This window comes from Phacochoerus africanus, chromosome 1 (assembly GCF_016906955.1).
Source record: "Phacochoerus africanus isolate WHEZ1 chromosome 1, ROS_Pafr_v1, whole genome shotgun sequence".
Classification (NCBI taxonomy): domain Eukaryota; kingdom Metazoa; phylum Chordata; class Mammalia; order Artiodactyla; family Suidae; genus Phacochoerus; species Phacochoerus africanus.
The window spans coordinates 86,886,579-86,909,771 of record NC_062544.1 but is presented as its reverse complement, the minus strand read 5'-3'; the positions used below and the strand labels follow the sequence as shown (position 1 = coordinate 86,909,771).

The 23,193-nt window shown below is 38.1% G+C and overlaps 1 protein-coding gene across 1 annotated transcript in view; it reads right to left on the bottom strand.

Moving 5' to 3' along the window:
- KCNH8 (potassium voltage-gated channel subfamily H member 8) overlaps positions 1-23,193 on the bottom strand; it is a 420,004-nt gene that overhangs the window by 71,420 nt on the left and 325,391 nt on the right. The window contains exons 9-11 of the mRNA XM_047754199.1: positions 14,375-14,574; positions 13,262-13,511; positions 6,204-6,418 (exon numbers count right to left, since the gene is read on the bottom strand). Of these exons, the coding sequence (XP_047610155.1) occupies positions 6,204-6,418; positions 13,262-13,511; positions 14,375-14,574 (665 nt within the window). The remainder of the gene's footprint in view (positions 1-6,203; positions 6,419-13,261; positions 13,512-14,374; positions 14,575-23,193) is intronic.

The following is a 23,193-nucleotide window of genomic DNA, read 5'->3' as shown; positions in this document are numbered from 1 at the left end:
AAAAGACAAAACAAAATGGAAACAGACTATTAGATACAGAGAACAAACTGGTGATTTCCAAAGGACAGAGGGTTTTTTGGGGGGGCAAACAAAATAGATGAAGGGCATTAAGAGGTACAAAATTCCAGCTACAAAGTAAATCACAGGGATGTAACATACACATAAAGGAAATATAGTTGACAATATTATAACAACTTCGTGTGGTGCCAAATGGTAACTGGATTTATTGTAGTGATTATTTTACAATACCTAAAAATATTGAGTCATTCTAATCTAATATATTTTGATAATTATAACTCAATTCAAGGAAAAGGAACAGAGGCAAGGAGGACCATTCTATCACTTATCATTCATGGTCAAAGAGATATGCCTCAGCATCACACACACACACACACACACACACACACACACACACACACACACACACAAAACCTCCACAGGCTGGTGAGAGCAAATTTGAATCTTCCATTAGTATGAAACTTCGACATTTAATTACATTTAATATATACATGTATTTTAATGCATATGACCATTCTGGAATGTTTTCCATTAATTATGCCTATAAATATGCTTGTTTCACTTGAGAGTCAAGACTCTGGAGTGTTCAGTTTTGTTACTACACTATTGAAGCGTAGTGCTTGGTGTGTAAAGCGAGTGTGTGTTTTGGGGGAATTGCGGTATTGTGATGAATGTTGACGTTCTGAGCATCTATGAGTCAGCACCTTAAACCACACAGGTAACGTCAATATGTCAAAAGTAAAGAGAAGTTGCTGAAAGTGGGTGCTCCTCACAGGCTCCTTATCTCTTTTCAGGAACATTCTCTGAAATCTAGTGTGATCTCTTATGTTATAGCGGAGATGGGGCTTCAAAGACTTTCACCTAGAGGTCACTGACCTTCAGGAATTCAGGGAGATATCTTTTCCTTTACTAAAGAGGTGAGGTGACTGAAGGAGGAGATTATTTTTTTAATTGCTGATCAGATTATATGAAAATAATGGAAAATTGAGGAAAAAATGAGGTAACCAACATACTTAAAATTTTAATGGGTTTCTTTCTAATAAACCAAAAAAAAAAAAAATGGACAGAAGACCTGAATAGACATTTCTCCAAGGGAAATACACAGATGGGCACGAAAAAGACTCAACATCATTAATTATTAGAGAAAGGCAAATCAAAACTACAATGAGGTATCACCTCACACCAATCAGAATGGCCATCATCAAAAAGTCTATAAACAATAAGTGTTGAAGAGGGCGTGGAGAAAAGAGAATGTTGGTGGGAATGTAACCTGGTGCATCCACTATGGAAAACAGTACTGAGGTTTCTTTAAAAATGAAATCTATCATATGATCCAGCAAGCCCTCTCCTGGCATATATATACAGACAAAACCATAATTCAAAAAGATACGTGCACCCCAATGCTTATAGCAGCACTATTTACAATAGCCAAGACAGGAAAGCTACCTAAATGTCAAGAAACAGGTGAATGGATTAAAATGGAATATTACTCTGCCATAAAAGAGAATGGAATAATGCCATTTGCAGCAACGTGGATGGACCTAGAGATTATCATAATAAATTAAGTGAGATAAAGACAAATATATGAGATCACTTATATGTGGAATCTTAAAAAAATGATACAAATGAACCTAATAACAAAATGTAGACAGACTCACAGACACAGAAAACAAACTGTGGTCACCAAAAGGGAAGCAGGGGGGAGGGATAAATTAGGAATTTGGGATGAACAGATTCACACTATTATATATAAGATAGATAATCCATAAGGATCTGTATAGCACAGGGAACTATATTCAGTGTCTTGTAATAACCTATAATGGAAAAGAATCCGAAAAAGGACATATAAGGATATATACAAATCAATTTGCTGTGTACCTGAAGCACAGGAAATCAAGTATAACTAAATTTTTAAAATGACAAAAATTTAATAAGTTCCATGTTTGAATACCTAGTCAGGTAAACCAGAGAATTTACAGCCTGTTTTCAACAACCATTGCCACTGCAGCTCCACAGCCACACCACCAAGTCAGTGTCCACCATGAGCAAACACAGAAGATATTTACATGGAGCCATGGCAATATCGGATCTGTAGGGTGTCAGCACTGTTAATTTTTTGACAATAAATATTTCAGATACTCTTCCATCACTATTTATTTATTTCAAGTTCAAAATTCTTATGTTAAGGCAAGCTAAATTTCACAGCTAACAACAGATGACTCTGTGCTAATATCAATTTTATAGGGTTTACCATGAGAAGCTGTGAAGCAAATTTTTAACCATCTTTATAGACAGAAATAGCTAAACTAATCTATTTCAATACTGGGGTTTATCCAGGTGATATAAATAAAGGCAAACATAGAAAATATACTGAGTGCATAAAATGCATAATTAGCATGAGGTCACAAAAGTGCTAGCTAGCCTTTTCACAAACTTAGAAAATACTTTACACTTTTAAATTACTTTTTCTGTGAGAACTGGATGAACTGCCATTCTAAAGGTACATAATTTATCACAGTTCTAGAGTCATATCTTACTGCTATAGGTTTACATTTTGGCTATTTCTTTTCTTTTCTCTTTTTATTTTTTCTTTTTAGGGCCGCACCAGTGGCATATGGAAGTTCTCAGGCTAGGGGTCAAATTGGAGCTGTAGCTGTCGGCCTACACCACAGCCACACAATGCTGGAACTGAGCCATGTCTGCAACCCACACCACAGCTCACAGTAATGCCGGATCCTTAATCCACTAAGTGAAGCCAGGAATCAAACCCACATCCTCATGGATACTAGTTAGGTTCATTACCGCTGAGCCAAAACAGGAATTCCTGGCTATTCCTTAAAGTAGGTTTTGGGTCTTTATTTCAAAATGGGTCGATGATCAATCTTCTCATCATTCATATATTCTGGTAACACTCTCTGTCACTTGAAAGTTTATCAGCTACTTGGGATAAAAGGTGATATCCAGGAGTTCCCTAGTGGCTCAGTGGATTAAGGATCCAGCACTGTCAGTACTGTGGCTCTGGTTACTCCTATGGTGCAGGTTCGATTCCTGGCCTGGGAATCTCTTCATGCTGCAAGTGCAGCCCCCCAAAAGAGATGATACGCAGAACGCAAAATTAGAAAGATGCAAGGCATTCAAAGAGAGAGAGTTAAGCTAACGTATCAGAAACAATGGGGAATTTGGAGATGAAGGGAGAGAAAGGAGAGAGGTGAGAGCAATAACAAAGGGCTGAGCACCATGGCAGAGCGGCCACAGGAGTTTTAAAAATAAGGATATGGATATATTAGTGAAGTTACCTTGATGATGTCTGCACTTCTAATATGCAAATGTCCCTCCTTCTAGAACCTACTGACCAAACTTTCACAAAGGCTTCAACCCACTGGGAACCCTGTGTGATTCAATATTTTTGTTTCTGTATACATGGATATTAAGGAAAGAGGCTGAGTTCCAAATTGGCCTGACATCAGAGTCCAATTGCAAAGCAGAAAGTAGAAATCCATAACCACAGGTTACCATTAGCATATAAGCTCCCCCAAGTCAGAGTATTCTTAGAAACAGCTCAAGACCTTTCCCCAGGGTATGAAATTATGGGTAAGGGTAGTCCCAATTTACCTAAATTTTGGAAAGCATAACATCCCATAATCTTAGATAGGTAGGTAAGTAGAAGTTTTCAGTGATAGAAGATTAGGAAATACAAAACAATAAAGATTTCAGAGGTAAGCACCAGTTTCTATTTGCCCTGAAAAATGGAGCTTAGGGAGCCCTCTGTAAGAAGCAATACTTTTGGTTCCACCATAATGAAATAACCTATATTGAACAAATTCTCCAATAAAAGTAATTATAAAGCTGGGAGAATACACAAAATAACCGTTTGAAAGCACTGGAGAGCAAGCAATTCATGTCAGACTTAAAGAGCTGTGATCCCCAGGAAAAGGGAAGTATGTGAGAACCACATTTTTATTCAGATATTTTCCTGAGGGAATCTGCTATTTTGTTGTGAGCTAGAATGGAGGAGAAGGGAAAGGAACAGTCTCAGGTATACAAAACACCTGGGATTTGAGGAGTAAATCCCAGAGAGGAGGGAACCACAGCCATGTGGCCCTTGAGCCTGAAGCACGAGGCAGCTCCTAACCTGAGCATGCACAGAGCAGAGCTCCAAGAAACCATATGATTTCAGCAGCCACGTGGTGCTGAGGAGATGGAAGTTGGAGATAAAGGCCCGCCAAATAGGAGGAAGCTTGGTGAACATTCAAGGATTTTTAGCTGAGATCCCCCAAAAAATTATGTCTGAGGAGTGAGGGCTACACTGTCAGAGTAAGGTCAAAACTGAAACAGAACAGCCTAACAAAGCCTAAGAGGAATCACGGACAGGATGAAAGTGATTTGCTGGAACTCTACCTAGATGTCAAAAGAATATAACCTAATTTGGAGGAAAATAATATGAACATGTTTGCACAAGCAATATCTATATTTAAATAAAATCATGACATCTGCTAAAAAGGGGACCAAATGAACCAAAAAAATAAAAATAAAAAAAGGAGAGAGAAATAACAGACAATGAATTCTCTAGGCCATTCAGATTTTGGAATTTTAAAATTACTATGATTGATGTTCCAGCAAATAAAAAAAGAGGATAAAAAATGGATTAAAGGTAAGGATCCTTAAAAGCAATCAAACAACAAGAAAGTAGGGGTTGAGATCCAATATTTTCCATTTGTCCATGCTGAGGAATGTTAGCTATTTCTCCTTCTTCATTTTTTTTTGCCTTTTTTGTTGCTTCTACCCCCAACCCACCTCTACTCTTTAAAAAGAGTTGTCACATTAGACTGTCATGGAGAGCACAAAGACACCTATGGTCATAAAATCTGATTTATTGAAAGGGCAGACAAGAAAAATGTATTTCCCAAGAAGAGACAACAAAATAGTATAGTGTACAGATATTAAAATGACAGACAACAGTGCCCAAACTCTGTCCCTGCCACCTACAAGTTTGCGTGATCACATGCACATTACTTAACCATTCTGCATTTGTTTTCTGTTCTGTAAAACCTAGCTAACACTTACCTTCAACAGTCATTGTATGTACTAAATGAGATGTTTCACATAGACAGAGTGCTTAGCACAAATAGGTCCATGATAAATATTGATACCTCCTTTGCTGTTTGCTATCATCAACAGAGAAAGGCACACATTAAAAACTGGTAATCTTTAACTTTAGAAAGGGAAACCATCTAAGTATTGACTGTCATTTGATATCCTCAGCTATAATGAAGAAATACACAATTTGGTTTCTTTTTTTACTTTCCAAGTGGAGAGAGAATATTGATGATGAACAAAATGTCTGCACAATATGAGTTACTAAAAAAAAAAAAATAGCTTTGCTTACTTAAACTCCTAGGGAACTGAGTATAACAAGTATCTGGGACAAAGCTCACAGCAGCAGATCAAGGCTTCTGTTGATACAGAATGCCATGCATACATGCTCTGGCTTGCCTTTTAACAATCATTCCTATTAAATCATTTGTCTGTCTGACACATCTAATGAAGTCAGGTTCGTGAGCGGCTTAATCACAGGATGCAGTTTGGTACATATTTTAACAGGAAAGCTGTCTGTAAACTGAACCATGCAGCAAATGTATAATTTCATAAAATGTTCATTATGCTTTCAGGGTGACAATCTTTGGCTTGAATCCCTTCATGCATATTTAGACATTTTAAGATAGACTGTTTGGAGCATTGCTTAACAACTACAACAAAAAGATCTTCGTAAGCAAAAGACGTGTCAGGCAAGTGGAGCAGTGAACAATTACACACACAGAGCAAACTCTGAACTATATACTTTAGAATTCTTTAAGTTCTGGAGGAGTCACCCATCTCTGGCTAAATATTAGACATCACTACATTTGATCCTGGTTAAAATGGATCAAATTCATTGAAAATAAGCAAGGAAAAAAACCCTGAATTAAGAGAAGTCATCTGTAAATAATATTTGACTAGCATGTCCATAACGCCCTTGGTATGACTTCTAGCTAATTATCTAATTGCTTGATCAGTGAGTGAAGAGTCATACCTTATCAGTTCAGAGACTCTTTGAAGTGAAGTCACGACATGTGTCTCTCCCATTACAAAGCATCTCCAGGCCCCCCTGGGTTTAGGTCTCAGCACTAATTAGAAGGGAGACTTACATCACTTTCGTGACCTTCTCGAAGGTTGTAAGTGAGGTCATGCTGAATGTCTTCCACAAATTTGTGAGCGTATTCTGGGTAAAGGTCCAGGACTTCAAAGAGCCCTTTGAGGATGATGCACTGGAGGTCACAGTAGGTTAGCGCCTTCACATCCGCATTTGTCTTGATCACTTGGTCCTTAATTGATAGATTGGCTCCAATTAGGTCCCCTTTCCCTTGAAACAGTGAGAAAAAGAGATGTGTTGCTTTAAAGAAAAGTAAGCTTGAGACTGGTATCTTCATCTGATTTATAGGCTTCATTTCTCTGAAATTACATTGAAAGAGAAGAGGAATCTTTATCTGGGGCAGGGTTTCTCAACCTCAGCAGTGTTGTATTTGGGGCCCTATAAACCTTTGTTGTGGAGGTGGGGCGGGGCGGTCATTCTGTACAAGGTAGAATGTTCAGGAGCATCTCATGTGCCACAGAGGTGACAACCACAAATATCTGTAGGCATTGCCAAATGTCACTTGGCAGGTAAAACTGCCCCCAGTTGAGAAAACTGGTCTCAAGAATAAAGCCTAGGAGACCTAGAATTAGGAATTATAGGTCGGAGATTGGGCTCAGACAGGTCCTTCGCAGGATTCGGGGTAAATGACTTTAGATAATCTCAACTGTGAGATTTTTAGTCCCAGTTACTTTAACCATTCAAGGGAAATAACAATGGCTCAGTTTTTCTGACTGTTAAAAAAAAGTGCTCTGAGTTAAGACCATCAAGAGGTGTATTAATCATATTGATTTCCAGCACTTTGGACAAGAGTATAAGCATCGCCATCAGCTTTCTAACATATTCAGGTTGTTTTATTTATCTCTGAACTTGTCTACAAGACCAGAAGGTGGGATAGAGGAGGAAAGTTAAAAGGTAGAGGTAACTGTTGGACATTATGGACAATGAAGCCTACTATATAAAAATGTAAAACACAGTCATAGGTTTAATGCTCTGTGACAGTGTAAAAAATCCATTTTCTCCAGCAAAAAAGAAAGTCAATAAATAAAAACCATGAGCTCTTTGCTTGGGCCCCTGGGAGGAGAAAGGGTCTAATACTACTTCACATTCTCTGTGCCCTACCCCAGAGCCTCTGCCCATCAGTCTTAGGCTGAAATTCACCTGCGGGTACTAGATTACTTCCTTGACTTTGCTAATTATGTATTATTGGGCATTGACTTGAATCTTTAAAAATCTCAAAATGGATTTGAATCACTTTAATTTAGTAGGAAGGTAAGCATAACCATAGTGCTAATAAGAAAAAATGATTACAGCTTCAGTTTTATTTGAGACAGAGCCATTAATTCACTCAGCATTCATGTGAGAACTCTGAAATAAAATCCATTTAATTCTCAGACACACTTAGGATAAAAGCTGAAGTAATATAGCCAAGTTCATACAGGATGCTATCACTGGATTCAAGGCTACACCTTAGGAGTTTCTGCTTTGTCTTTGATTTGTCCTCAAATATCATCATGCCTGAGCTTTAACTTTTTTTTTTAACAGCTACTTTGTTCCATTTCATAGGAAACCAACACCCAACAATTGATCAACCCCAAACCACTAAGTAAATACCTTTCAAATGTTATGAAACAAACTGTCCCCACTCATCCTTCATTCAGTTATTTTTTGAACTTCTAAATTTTTGGTTTTTATGGAGCCCAGAATTTCTGGAAGCAAAGTGTCTGGCATGCAGCAGGATTCAATAAAAGTCTGTCGTATTGAATTTGACAGTAAAAGGAGACATGCCAAATTAACCATGAATACCTGATATATTCATAAATATCTGTGGCAGATTAAAAACTTTTAAAACTTTGAAGTATTTCTAGGTGTTTGTTTTTTTTAATTAAACTGAATTTAAACCTTAAAATTGAGCCTATTTGGTGGAAGAAAAAAAAAGACCAAAATCTCTGTTTATAGATACTAAGAGAATAAACAACCACATGGTGCTGAAGAATTCGTCTGATTTATGTTATCACTAATACTACTAAACTTGTACATTTTTTTCCTTGCATATTTTGTTAGAAATCTAAATTGCTGATGAAAAAATTCAATGATGGGTACTGATGCAAGATGTAAATACAGCCAGGATGCCTTGAATCCAGCAAATTTTCAAATTTTGTATATGTGAGGGAATTGATCATGAGGCACTATATTGCCATGTTGAGCATTCACATTTTCTGTTAAGCAACTGGTCTTTGGAATAACTTTAGGTCATCAAACTTTCATACCTTGGATGGCCACAGTATGGGGATTTCAGCCACAATGACCCCAGCTATAAAAACAGCACCAGCATCTTGTTAAATGTGGCACCCTAGAAAGAATTCCAGTTTATTTATTTATTCAATGAACATTTATGGAGTACTGACAGGGGCACCTGGCCTTGTCTTGATCGGGGCAAACAACATGGTTCTCACTCTCACTTATTTTACAGTTTTGTGGATTACTCACTGTCTAGATTGAGAACACAGACCTAAGTTAGTTTCTTTTGTTCGTCTTTCTTTCTTCCTTCCTTCCTTTCTTTCATTTTTAAGTCTTTTTAAAAATTAGAGTATAGCTGATTTACAGAGTTGTGTCAATTTCTGCCGTGGTCATAACTCGATACAGCAGAAATTGACACAACTCTGTATATGCACACACACACACACACACACACACACATTCTTTTTCTCATACTGATCTTTCATCATGTTCTATCTCAAGAGATTGGATAGAATTTTATGTGCTGCACAGTAGGACCTTATTCCTTATCCATCCTAAATGTAGTACTTTGCATCTACCAATCCCAAACTCCCCATCCATCCCACTTCCTCTCCCCTCCCCCTTGGCAACCGCAATCTATTCTCTATGTCCATGTGTCTGTTTCTGTTTTGTAGATAGGTTCATTTGTGCCATATTTTAGATTCCACATATAAGTGATATCATATGGTATTTGTCTTTCTTTTTCTGACTTAATTCCACTGGGTTTCAGTATCCTTATTTTTAAAAGAGGAAGGTATCTATGGTCCTTTCTAACTGCTACTACTCAGAATTCTGTCACTGATATTTACTAATAAGTTACTCTATTATTGGGGAAAAAATAGTTGATAGGATGCATCTGCAAACCATCCTGGTTAGAGCTATAACTTATGTTTAATTATAATTAAACAGACAAACGCCATCTGTGAAGAGTGCATTTATCAGTGTTCTTTCATTTTCTTTTAAACCACAGTGAAGAAACTGGTGGAAAAACACACTTACTGGGACATGAAATGGAGGTGTATAGGCAAACACTTTCTATATCTGTAAAAAAATCCCTGCCTTTATGTCAACTGCCTCCCCAGGCATCATACGAAGAAACACCTTCATGTATTGATTGGACAACAGAACTGCTTAAATAAATTACAGCTTGACACCTGTTTTGTAATATTATTTCCCTGTGACATTATGTATTAATTCATTTTGTTGGCAGAGTGAACATATATTAAATATCTACAGATCAACAGTGAGGCCATGCTGTGCTTAAGTTTATCAGAATGAGTATCGATTTAAACAGAATCCATAAGATAGTATTACCTTAGGGAAAGTAAAATAGTCAGTCTCCATTGAAATAATGTTAACCATGGAGAGAAAATATTAATAATTTATTATCTTTGTTTGGGTTTTGTCCCCAAACCACATAAGCATCTTTATAATGGCCATGTGCATTTAAGTCACTTTTGAGAGGTATACAGTAGCAACAAAGATGTGAAACATTAATTATGGGAATCTCAATTTATGGAGGAAATTGTGGCCAGAGCAAAAGACAATAAAGTTTTCTTCCTATTAACAGAATTTTTCTTTAAAATAAGAAAATCCAATGGAATTGTATATTACAAACAGTATTTATATAGAAGCCATCCAATATGTAACTACTGTGTAACATCATGGATGATGCATTCATATTCCATTCCTAGAATTTATTTTTAATTTTTGGTTGTGCCCAAGGCATGTGGAAATTTCCCAGACCAGAGACTGGACCTAAGCCACATCAGTGACAACATCAAATCCTTAACTGCTAGGCCACCAGGGAACTCCTTCCATTCCTAGAATTGTTGCTAGTTGCCAAATTTGAAAATTCACTACAAATTATGAATTTTATATGGGAAAAACGCATATTGTATACATTTTAAATGGTGCATTACTCAGCCATAAAAAGGAATGAAATAATTCCATTTGTAGCAACATAGATGGACCTAGAAATGATCATACGAAGTGAAGTAAGCTAGACAAAGACAAACATCATATGGTATCACTCATATGTGGAATCTAAAAAAGTGATGCAAATGAACTTACATATAAAACAGAAATACACCCACAGACATAGAAAACAAACTTATGATTGCCAAAGGGTAAGGTTGCGGGGAGTTTAGTATTAACATATAAACACTAGTATGTATAAAGTAGATAACTAACTAGGATCTACTGTATAGCACAGGGAACTCTACTCAATATTTTGTAATAACTTGTAAGGGAAAAGAATCTGAAAAAAATTGAAATATATGTATGTATGTATAACTGAATCGTTTTGCTGTATACCTGAAATTCAGCATTGTACAGCAACTATATGTCAATTAAAAATAAATAAAAATAAAAATGGTGGATTAATTTGCTTACATGTATATAAAACCATAAGTTAATGGAAAGATAACTATATGTCCTTTTCAAAGCAGGCTATATCAACAGACAGGCTCTACAATTTACAGTGTACTAAGGAAACCCACAGAAACATATTTTATGATTAAAGCTAAGTTTTTGAAGCAAATTTAAAAATAACTGTTACTTTTAATTTAGAATAAAAATGCTAGACTGACTTGCCTTTAACCTTACAGAACTGAGAAGTCAGTGGGGAAAAAAACCTCCTTTGAAAAACAAATACCTACAAAGCCTCAATCTCACACTGATAATGAGCCAGCCACGCGGATGATAAACACACTCTTTTAATTGCTATTCCATGCCTTCCTATTAAGGAGAAAAACATAAGGGGGTGAATTAAGAATTGACCCCAATCTTCGGAAGGCAAGCTCCACCTTTCCTCTGATAAGTGGTAAACTAAAGTCAATGAGAAGGGAAGCACTGGAAAGCACATTGGTGTTTTACCCTTGGCTTGGCCCCATCTCTGCACCTCTAATTGAGGATAATCACAGTATCTCAGTAGAGTTGCAATATCTGAATTGGATAATAGACATCAAACACCCAGCCCATAATAGGGATTCAATAATATTAATTCTCTTCTCTCCTCCCAAATATAACCTGTCTTGGAGTTCCTGTTGTGACTCAGGGGTAGTGAACCCGACTAGTATCCTTGAGGATGTAGGTTCAATCCCTGGTCTTGCTCAGTGAGTTAAGGATCTGGCGTTGCCATGAGCTGTGGAGTAGGTCACAGACACAGCTTGGATCTGGCTTTGCTGTGGCTGTGGTGTAGGCTAGAAGTTGCAGCTCTGATCGACCCCAAGCCTGTGAACTTCCATGTGCCATGAGTACAGCCCTTAAAAAAAAAAAAGGCAAAATAAGTAAATAAATAAATGTTGAAAATTCAGTGATTTCAGGCTTATGATGATCATATGGAATAACAGGGATTGTTTAGAGTTAGAAAGAGGATTGGATACAGAGTCTGAAGACCTAGGTTAGCTTTTACTTTGGAAAAATAAGAAAATAACCCTCTTATCTGTCTCTTTGTGTGATAAAACGTTAAGTCCCCACATGTGAAGATATTTTGTAAAGGATTAAGTTGTTCACAAATATTAGGTTCTTCAATATGAAAATAAGGATGGATATGTGGGAGTTCCTATCATGGCTCAGTGGTTAATGAGCCTGACTAGGATCCATGAGGACTTGTGTTCAATCCCTGGCCTTGCTCAGTGGGTTAAGGATCTGGTGTTGCCATGAGCTGTGGTGTAGGCTGGCAGCTACAGCTCCAATCTAACCCCCAGCCTGGGAACCTCCATATGCTGTGGGTGCGGCTCTCAAAAGACAGAAGACAAAAAAAAAAAAAAAGACTGGATATGTGAATATATGTAACTGAATCACTTTGTTGTACTGCAGAAATTATCATAACATTGTAAATCAACTATACTTCAATAAAACTTTAAAAAATGAAAAAAAGAAAATACAGGAAAAGTGCTACACTAGCCTCTTTTTACTAACACAAATTCTAAACATTGGTGTACTGCACTGTGTTCAAAATACATAGATTAGATCAGGACCTGATTCATTCATAAGCCCTCAAAAATATTAGTTGAATAAATAAACAGACAAACAAATGAAAATGATTTTTAAAAGAGGTACACATAAAACTGTAGATAGGAATTTTTCTATATTAACCCTGCATGTCATCTTTTGTCAGCTGCCCTTCACATTTCAATGAACACCAATGATGTTAATATTTGGAGTCAGTTTTGTGGTACAAAATCTTCACAAACTGTCCAATGAGTTTTCTTTGAGGAAGTTAAAAAAGCCTATAGCCACTTTGAGGTTAACAATTGCTATAAGAGCTTATTCTTAATATGTAATCATTTTGTGCTATTTCTAGCACAGATAAAACTTAATTTTCAATGTTCTTCTCTGAATTGATTCTCAGAAAAATACAGAAATGCCCTCTCAAGACTGACTAATTATTTCACCAAGAGGTAGTCTATATCATAATTTATAATCTGGCTTTAGGAATCAGAAAGAATTGTGTTCATTCTCTTGCTCTGTTGTTTGGGACAAATTAAGTTAACCAAGATACTACTTATTCACATGTCAAATGGGAATAATATTTACACCAGTGGCTTTTTAACAAGAATCAAAACATGTGTTGGATGTTTACACTTAGCACCATGTAAACTCAACATGTGTCATAACAATTAATAATAATAATAATAATTTGTCAAATTTAACTCATATGAAGAACAATCCTGAGTCCACATATTCATCCACAATTTTCCTTTTCACAATCACAGTTTTTCCCCTATTTCATCTCTTTAATTTATGCTCCAGAGCAAAATTTCATGAAGCTTTTCAACTCAGACCTACCAAGAATTGCCAGCACCATGCTGTCTTTGAGAACTTCCATAGAGCCTGAGCATACAAAATAAATGGCCTGCAAAGCATCTCCTTGACGCAGTAGATACTCCCCTGGAGCACAGAAAGAGGTTTTGATGTGTAGAGACAGAGACCTGAGGCAGCCCCGGCTGGCACACTCAAAAAGGGACAATTGTAAGATTTCCTTGTTCAGGTGCATAGTGATGTCAGAACGAAGCTCATCTGGAAAGTCCTTCAAAAGCTGTCAAAGAAGAGGAAAGAGGGAATCAAGTTGGGGTAAGTACTGTGTAACTGATTTACTGTAAGACATCAGGGACTTTTCCCCACTGTTTGATCAACCAGAGTACAAAGTAGAAATATATATATCCTGGAGAGATTTTTTCAGTGACTCTGACCCTAGTTATGTGTTGCTGAATAATCTACTGTTACTAAGTCTGGAGAAACAGAATAAATGAAGAAGAGACTCGAGAATGAAACATAGAGTTCCTTGTGTCTTGCTTCTCACAAAGACACCTACTCAGGACAGAAGGTAAGGAATTTGGACCCTGCAGTGTGTCCTCTGCTGTCATGATCATCTGAAGAGAGGAAAAAACAAATAATCACTTAAAAATATTCATTACTGGTTTCACTGGGGGATTGGTAGAATGGTTGCTTGATTTATAGGATACCTTTGCTACAGTGGTGGTCTAAGGGGTTTGTGGAAGTCCAAAGATAATATGTCTGCTGAAAAAACATATTTTTTTTACTTTGTTGATTTTAAAGGTAAATATTAACTTGATTAATCTCATATTCCATGATTACACCATGCAACTGTCATAAGAATTGTTTCTTTAAAAGAGGGTCAATGTGAATGAAAATGTCTATTCTAATTGACCAAAGTAGCAAGTTACTGTAAAACACTGGCCAATCCAATGAGGCATCATGAAACATAAGCCAGAACAGATGAAAGGAGATGTACTAGGGTCATGAGGCCTTAAAGAATAAAGATATGTAAAAGTTGATAGGTGTGTTCTTCATTTTTGAGACCTGCATGAGAGCACCTTGCTTTTATCTTAGAATATGTGCTTTCTGCTTGTAAACATAAACATGAGAGACGAACATTACCTCATTTGAATCTATTCCATTGTTGACTGACCAGGTTGTTTGGAAATATTCAAGCATCCTCTGCTTGAGCTGCTGGGGCAGGTGATGGACACGTATGAAGTCCTTCAGATCCTTAGTTCTAGTGTGATAGAGGGACCATCTGGAATACATCCTCTGTATGATCGCTGTCACATTTCCAAACACCAGGGCATGCATCAAGGCTGGAGAAAAGAGCATAGCATATAGCAGGAGATAAATAGGATGGAGGGGCTCCCTCCTTGAGTATAAATGTACTGTCTATACATCCTGAATCAGCAGAGTATGTGTAGGTGGCCATGTTGACACAGCTATTTTGATACAGGCATTTGGGTGCAGCCACTTTGCCACAGAATGCATCCTGACATAGTCCTTTCAATTCAGTATGGCTCCATCAGTGTAAAAATACTCAATAATTTGAAAAATAGACTCCTTTGACCTACATTTAACCTGTTAGCTGCCATTCTGGCTGTGACAAACTTTTATTTTGCCCTCTACTCACATCTATATTATTTTCATAGTTGGATATAGGTATGGTTTTAAGAATTTCATAATATAAGCAATCATGTTATGGTTTTGTAGTTACTTTTATAATAACAAACACATTTAAAAACTAAGTCTATAACACATAAAGAACAGACTTGTGCTTGTCAAAGGGGAGAGGAGAAGGAATGGGATGGATGGGGAGTTTGGGGTTAGTAGATGCAAACCATTACATTTAGAATGGATAAGGAATGGGGTCCTACTGTACAACACAGGGAACTCTATCCAATCTCTTGGGATAGACCATGATGGAAGATAATATAAGAAAGGGAATGTATATATATGTATGACTGGGTCACTTCACTACATGGCAGAAATTGGCACATTGTAAATCAACTATACTTTAATTTTTAAAAGTAAAAAAACAATCCCAAGTCTATAATAAAAACCTGTTTAGCCTTTATGAGAATGAGTCTCTTCCCCAAAGCCATCATTTAAAATTAGTTTTAAAATATTAGATGTGACATGTTTGCATTAATGAAAGTGCTGAAAAAGGTGTTAGAAATGTAATTGAGCATTTCTTGGGCAATCTGGAGACAAGAATTTTTTTTTCCTGCTTTTTAGGGCTGCATTCATGGCATATGGAGATTCCCAGGTAAGGGGTGGAATCAAAGCTATAGCTGGTGGCCTATGCCACAGTCACAGCACCACAGGATCTGAGCTGTGTCTGTGACCCACACCACAGCTCACAGCAACTCCAGATCCTTAACCCACTGAGTGAGCAAGGGATTGAATCCGAATCCTCATGGATCCTAGTCAGGTTGGTTAACTGCTGCTGACCCACGAAGGGAACTCCTGGAGACAAGAGTAACATGATCACAATGCCCAACACCACACCTTTACAGTCATTTTAATATTAAGGGAGTTGTCAGAGAATCTGAGACCATTCAAGAAACAAAGAATTCACAGAGAATACCAGGTTTTCTGCTTGGAGTTATCGCTGCCCTGAGAGGAGCCTTGTGGTACATGGATATGTGACTCCTGTTTCCATGGTGTTTCTTGGTCAGCTAGGATTTAATCCTCACTTCCTTAACGAATCTTCCCCTCCCGAAAGCACCACCAGAGTGTAATGAGAGAGAAGCCTTTGTTCACCGGAATTCCAGGGTGGATGGGGGCTGGGGCTGGGTTTTTTCCTAGAAAAACACAGAGTGAGCAGATGGAATGGACTTCACTTCCCAGGAGTAGCCGGCTGCGGGGGAGCAGTCGGGTATCTCGAAATCGGAAAAGGTGCGAGGATTTTGCACTAAACTCTGCTCATTTTTCAAACAGGAATGGCCTAGCGGATACCAGCAGGTAGCAGGAGAAGGCATTGAAACCACCTGGGTTTGTGAAACTGGGAAAGAGAAAGAGCTAACAAAGTGCCCGCAGGCAGATTTATGAGGCAGACCAACTCCTGTGATATTCAGATTTTTAGCCTTGATCTCATTTCTGGAATGGGATTGGCAAGTAGGTGAGAAGTTCAGGGGTTGAGTGAAATCACTGGTTTTAGCAGTTTGGGGTTAAAAAAAACATGAAACATTTAGTAGTTTTTCTATTAAGATCTATCAAAACACCTCTGTGCCCAAATCTCAATGTTCAAGGAACTATGTTAAAAATTTCTTAGCATCTGAATACATTAGTGCAAATGTGTCAACCTATTATGACACCCTCCTTCTTGAATATTTCAAGACAGCCCCACTTCAAATTCTTTTTTCCCTTACATTTACCAGAAATTATTAACCACTGTCATACATTAGATTGACTTCAATCTAATTTAATACAGAAATTAGAATTCTTTATCAGGTTATACATTATCATTTCTCTATGGAAAATATGGTTACCATGCCAATAAAGTCACCCCATAATAACAAGGAAGGTCTCAAGATTTTGGAAAAGTTACTAGAGTAGGGTTAAATTTAGGGTCTATATATAGGAGGCAATATAATGTTTCAGAGGAAATACAAGACTTTAGAATCAGACCCTACTGAATTTAAAATCCTGTTTTTACCACTTCTTAATTATAAACCAGGTGAGCTAAGTAATTCTTGTGCACAGACTCAATTCCCTTATATGTAAATGGGCAATATAGTACCTTACTTGTGGGGTTATTTTAGGATTTAAAGAGTTAATATATTTTAAAAATTTCTAGTATATGTGTGAAAAGAGTGAGCACTCAATTTATGTTAACTTTTTCCATGAAAGTGGAAAGTGTTATGAATTTTAAGGATGCTCAGTGCTGTAAAATTAGGGGGAAACCCAGATTTAAGGATTTCCAGCAACCTATTAAATAACTGAGTTTGTGGATATAGCTTCCTTTTTTTTTTTTTTTTTTCTCATTTCTTTTCCTGTGGTTGATTTCTAATTTCATGCCAATGTGGTCAGAGAAGATACTTGAAATAATTTCTACACTCTTAAATTTGTTGAGGTTAGCTTTTGTGCCCCAATATGTGATTGATCCTTGAGTATGTTCCATGTGCACTTGAGAAGAATGTGTGTTCTGATTTTTTTGGATGTAATGTCCTGAAAATGTCAATTAAGTCTAACTTTTCTACTGTGTCATTTAGGATCTCTCTTGCTTTATTGATTTTCTGTCTAGAGGATCTGTCCATTGATGTGAGTGGGGTGTTAAAGTCTTCTACTATGATTGTATTCCCATCGATTTCTCCTTTTATGTCTGTTAGTATTTGTTGGAGGTATCTGGGTGCTCCTATATTAGGGGCATATATATATATTGACGATTGTAATATCCTCTTCTTGAATGGATCCTTTAACCATTAAATAGTGTCCTTTGTCTTTCTTTATGGCCTTCGTTTTAAAGTCTATTTTGTCTGATATGAGTATTGCAACTCTACTTTCCTGTTTGGTCCATTAGCATGAAGCATCTTTTCTCATCCCCTCATTTTCAATCTATAAGTGTCCTTTGCCGTAAGGTGAGTCTCTTGTAGGCAGCAGATTGAAGGTTTCTGCTTTTTTATCCAATCAGCCACTCTGTGTCTTTTAATTGGAGCATCGGGTCCATTGACATTTAAGCTGATTATTGATAGATTTTTATTTATTGCCATTTTAAACCTTGTTTTCCAGTTGATTCTATGTTTCTATTTTCTTTTTTTGGTTGGATGGTTTCTATTTATTTTATGTTTGGGTACGTTTCTTTTCAATTTTTATGAATGTAATGTTTGGTTTTGATTTGTGGTTGCCCTGTTTTTTAAGTACGTTAACCCCTTCCTATATCTGCTTGCTTTAGCCTGATAGTCATATAGGCTCAAACACATCATTAAAATCAATAATCTATTTTTTCTTACTTCCCTTGCCCACATTGTATGATTTTGATATTATTATTTTTTAACATCTTCATGTTTAGATCTGTATCTTGGCTTATTTAAGTGACTGCTTTCCAATTGTAGTTTTCTCCATCCTCTTTTTTTTTTAATTTAGAAAAGCCCTTTCAGTATTTCTTTTAGAATGGGTTTTGTATTGCTGCACTCTTTTAGCTTTTGTTTGTTGGAGAAATTCTTTATTTCCCCTTCTATTTTATATGATATTCTTGCTGAATAGAGTATTCTAGGTTGCAGATTTTTTTTCTTTCAGCACTTTAAATATATCTTGCCACTCCCTTCTGGCCTATAGTGTTTCTGTAGAGAAATCAGCTGATAGCCTTATTGGAGTTCCCTTATAATTAACACTTTGCTTTTCTCTTGCTGCCTTTAGAATCCTCTCTTTATCTTTAACTTTTGCCATTTTTATTACAATATGTCTTGGTGTGGGCCTGTTTGGGTTCAACTTGTTTGGGGCCCTCTGTGCTTCCTGTATCTTGATATAGGTTTAGAAAATTTTCAGCCATACTTTCTTCAAATATATTTTCAATTCCCTCTTCTTTTTTTTCCTCCTTCTGGAATTCCTATTATGCATAGATTGGCCTGCTTTATATTATCCCATAGGTCTCATATTGCTTTCATGTTTTTTCATTTGGTTTTCTGTCTGTTGTCCTGTTTGGGTGATTTCCATTATGCTGTCCTCCACATCACTAATTCATTCCTCTGCATTATTCATTCTGGTCTTTATTGCCTTTTAGCTCATTTTGTATCTCTGCAAATAAATGTTCTACTTTTTCTTGGCTCCTCCTTATATTTTCTAGTTCCTTTCTGAGGGAATCTGCATTACTTTTCACATCCTCTCTTACTTCCTTCAGTATTTTCACTATCTCCCTTTTGAACTCAAAATCTGTCAGACTGCAGAGGTCTGTTTCATTGTTGAGTGCTTTAGGTGAGTTCTCCTGTTGCTTTAACTGGGAATGGTTTCTGAGCTTCTTCGTCTTGCTTGTGTTTTTCTTTTTCTGTGAATTTGGGGAAGCCAAACTGTAGTTTGGCACAGTCCAGGGTGGGCTGGCAAGCAGCTTCCTGGCTTCCCGCAGGCGGGGGAGCTGGTCGGTGGCAGATGGCAAGTGGCTTCTGGCCACACTAGGGGGTGGGGGGTGAGTACTGCACCAGGACGCTCCGCCCTCTGTGAGCTGGGGGGCAAGCACATCCGCTGGGGCACAAAAAGTTTTCTATGGCAGCCCGCAGGCCTCTCTCCTGCAGGTCTGGACCTTCTCCAGGGTTCCCTCTGCCATGGCTTTCCACTCCCCAGCCCTTAGCGTACCACTCCCCCTGCCTGAGGCGCACCACTCCCTAGCCACTTAGGCTGTCTCCACACCACCAACCTCAGCCCACTTCCAGGGACTAACCTCTAGAGACTAAGTCTCAGTGCCCAACCCCTGCCCAAGCATCTCAGTCTGTGGTGTCTGCACCAGTGGTTCAGATGATCTGTGCCTCTCTCGCTCTGCTCTTTGGCTCTGAGATCTGCTGTTGTGCCTTTCTCGGCATCTTGGAGATCCCTCCAATTTGGCTGATCTTTCCGTCAGTTAGTTGGCTTCCCAGGGTGTGGGTTCCCTTTCTCCTTAACAGCTCCCTCTCGGGAATGTTAGTCCTGTCCTGATTCCTTTTCTCTCTCTTTTTTTTTTCTTTTGTTCTACCCAGTTATGTCAAGAGTTTCTTGCCCTTTTTGGAGGTTTAAGTTCTTCTGCTAGCATTCAGTTGATGTTCTGTGCAAGCTGTTTTACATGTAGATGTGGGTTTTTTTTGCTGTGTTTGTGGGAGAGGGTGAGCACATCCTCTTAACTCTTCCACCATCTTGCCTCCCCTCTCTTTTTTTTTTTGGTCTTTTAGGGCTGCACTGGTGGCATATGGAGGTTCCCAGGCTAGGGGTCCAATCGGAGCTGTAGCCACCGGCCTACACCAGAGCCACAGCAATGCGGGATCCCAGCTGCGTCTGCGACCTACACCACAGCTCATGGCAACGCTGGATGGTTAACCCACCGAACAAGGGCAGGGAAAAAGCATTTTTACTGCTTTCAGTTGGCCTTAGCTTTGAAAAAAGATATTATAATTGAAGAACAACTTTGCATTTTAGGAACATCAACAAGTATGTTACTTAACAAATGTTTGAGTAAATTTATAATACAATATGCTTTTAGGTACTTTTTCTCTATGGGTCTACAAACAACACAGAGACAGGCAGGGGTGATGCAGTTTTATTTCCCAACCTGTAAAATAGGGGCACTATGGCCTGGAGGTTAAATGACTTTTTTTTTTTGTCTTTTTGGGGCCACACCGGTGGCATATGGAGGTTCCCAGGGTAGGGTTGGAATCAGATTGTAGCTGCTGGCCTATGCCACAGCCATAGCAATGCCAGATCCGAGCCCTGTCTGCAATCTGTGACCTACACCACAGCTCACGGCAACACTGGATCATTAACCCACTGGGCAAGGCCAGGGATTGAACCTGCAACCTAGTCGAGTTTGTTAACTACTGAGCCATGATAGGAACTCTGGATATACTTTCTCGATGGAAACATTTGAGAAGTGCCTGCTACTTGCAAACACATGGGAAGTTCAAAAATGAAGTGTCTTCCCAATGGTTAGAAATTCCAAGAAAAACATATATTGCTTAACAGCTTGATGTTGAATGGTTATTGGTATATTCTAAATAGAGGCCCGTTCTTCTGTATGGTTTTAGAGGCACAACAGTTCTGATGCTTATATATTTTATTTGGAAGAGGAGACCTCTATGCTAAACATTCAGCAAAGAACTGACCCTGCTCCAAGTCAAAGGAATTAAATGGTGATTTCAGGCTCTGTTAATATACTTATGGGTTTAGTGTTTGGAAGCCCTACCATCTGTAAAAGTCTGCAATAATAGTCTTTCATGGAGATTAAACTGAGTATAGAGAACAATTGTATTTCTTTTATTTTAACACTGGTTCCTTAATTATGTGTATGATTTTAACTTTGCTTTGCTTAATTATAATGTGTGTAAAGCACATAAAGTAAGAGAAGTAATATGTTCAGATCATTTAGCATCCTAATTGTACATTATCAATAAAATGAATTACTGGATTAATTGTAGCATTCATAAGTGTTGTTGGAAAGTACTAGTCTATGTCTGAGTCACCATAATTTCAAAGTCTCATTTCAGCATAGGAAAATACTTCTAATTTAAGTAGTTAAAAAATAAAACCCTAGCTCTCATAGTTTTTCAGTTTCCAAAGTTATTATTGCCTCCCTGTCACCGGTTATCATTTTTGCATTGGCAAAGAACGTGTTTAAGTGTCAGGCCAAATCAGTCCATCTGTTAGAAAGTTTTGACTCAAGAGCTTCCATATCCAGGTCAGTCTGAAAATTATCATTCACTTTTCCTTTAATGCCTAGAAAATTTGATGTATATAATCCTTAAAGTAGCATGCTAGGCTTGCTACTGAGTGTGTGGGAGGCTCTTTTTCTTTGTGGAAGAGTTTTGTATAGAAAGTGTTTTGTAAAATATCATCTTAATATCAGGTCTTTAGAGGAACCTCCATAATTGGGAATCTGAGAAGAAAGTAAACAGACCTCAAGTGAAAGTGCATTCTTATAGGCTGCCTGGGTTTCTCTTTCCTCTTTATCTTGCCCTTTCCCTTCTCCTCCCTCCTCTTCTCTCTCCTTCCCACTTCGGATTTGAGGCAGCTTCACTGTCCTGAGGTATACCATCATTTCTGATTTCTCTTTCGATTTTTTCTTTTTAAGACCACACCCATGGCATATGGAAGTTCCAAGGCTAGGGGTCAAATCAGAGCTGCAGCTGCCAGCCTACACCACAGCTACAGCAAGGCAAGATCTGAGCCGCATCTGCAACTTACACCACAGCAGCTCATGGCAAGGTGGATCCTTAGCCCACTGAAGGAGGCCAGGGATCAAAATTGCATCCTCATGGATACTAGTCAGTTTCATAACCTGCTGTGCCACAGCATGAACTCCCATTTCTGATTTCTTTAGCCAACTACTTTGCAGAGACTTCAGAGGCTACAGAGGGACTGTGCTCTCCTGATTAAAAAACTTGGAGATGAGAGCTCAGGCTTTGGGTAATCCTAGCTGCCCTACTCCTCTCTCTCACCTACTTATGGCCCTGGACTTTTCCAGTTCTTGCTAGAAATACACTGGGCAGTGGGTGGCAGATGGCAGAGAAAACAGAGAGTGAGAATAATTTCCAAAATGATGAATTGAAATGGCCCTATAAAAAAGACATCCTAAGAACAGCGAATTTGTGTACACCAGTAGTCCATATGGGTTCAACTGAGTCACATCGGGATAGTATATATGGGTTAAAAGGATCCAAGGAAAGCCTTGGCTATTCAGAGTTTCACTGTACCTTTTTCATGACAACAAAGGTTTTTTTTCCTTTCCTCTTCCTTCCTTCCTCCCCCTCAACCCTTCTTTTTCCCTGCAGTTGCACCTGCAACATACGGAAGTCCCCAGGATAGGGGTCCAAAGGAGTTGCAGCTGCCGGCCTACACCACAGGCACAGCAATGCCAGATCCAAGCCGTATCTGCGACCTACACCACAGCTCATGGCAACGCCAGATCCTTAATCCCACTGAGCAAGTCCGGGAGTCAAACCCGCATCCTCATGGACACCATATCAGGTTCTTAACTTGCTGAGCTAAAACAGCAGCTCCAACAATGCTTCACTTAAACTGGACATGTCCTCAGTGATCAGTCCTTTTCACTGGGAAGCTTTATCTAACCTTGGAGGCTGAATTCATGGGCCCCACACTTGGGGCCAACTCATGAAGTAACTATTGAGCAGCCATTCATAAATGGGATAGAAGAACTTTAAAGGACAGAAAAATGTTCTCAGTACATTTTGCTTAGTGACAAAAATGATAGGTATAGTTATAAATCTTTTAGAGAATTGGGGTACAAATGTATAAAA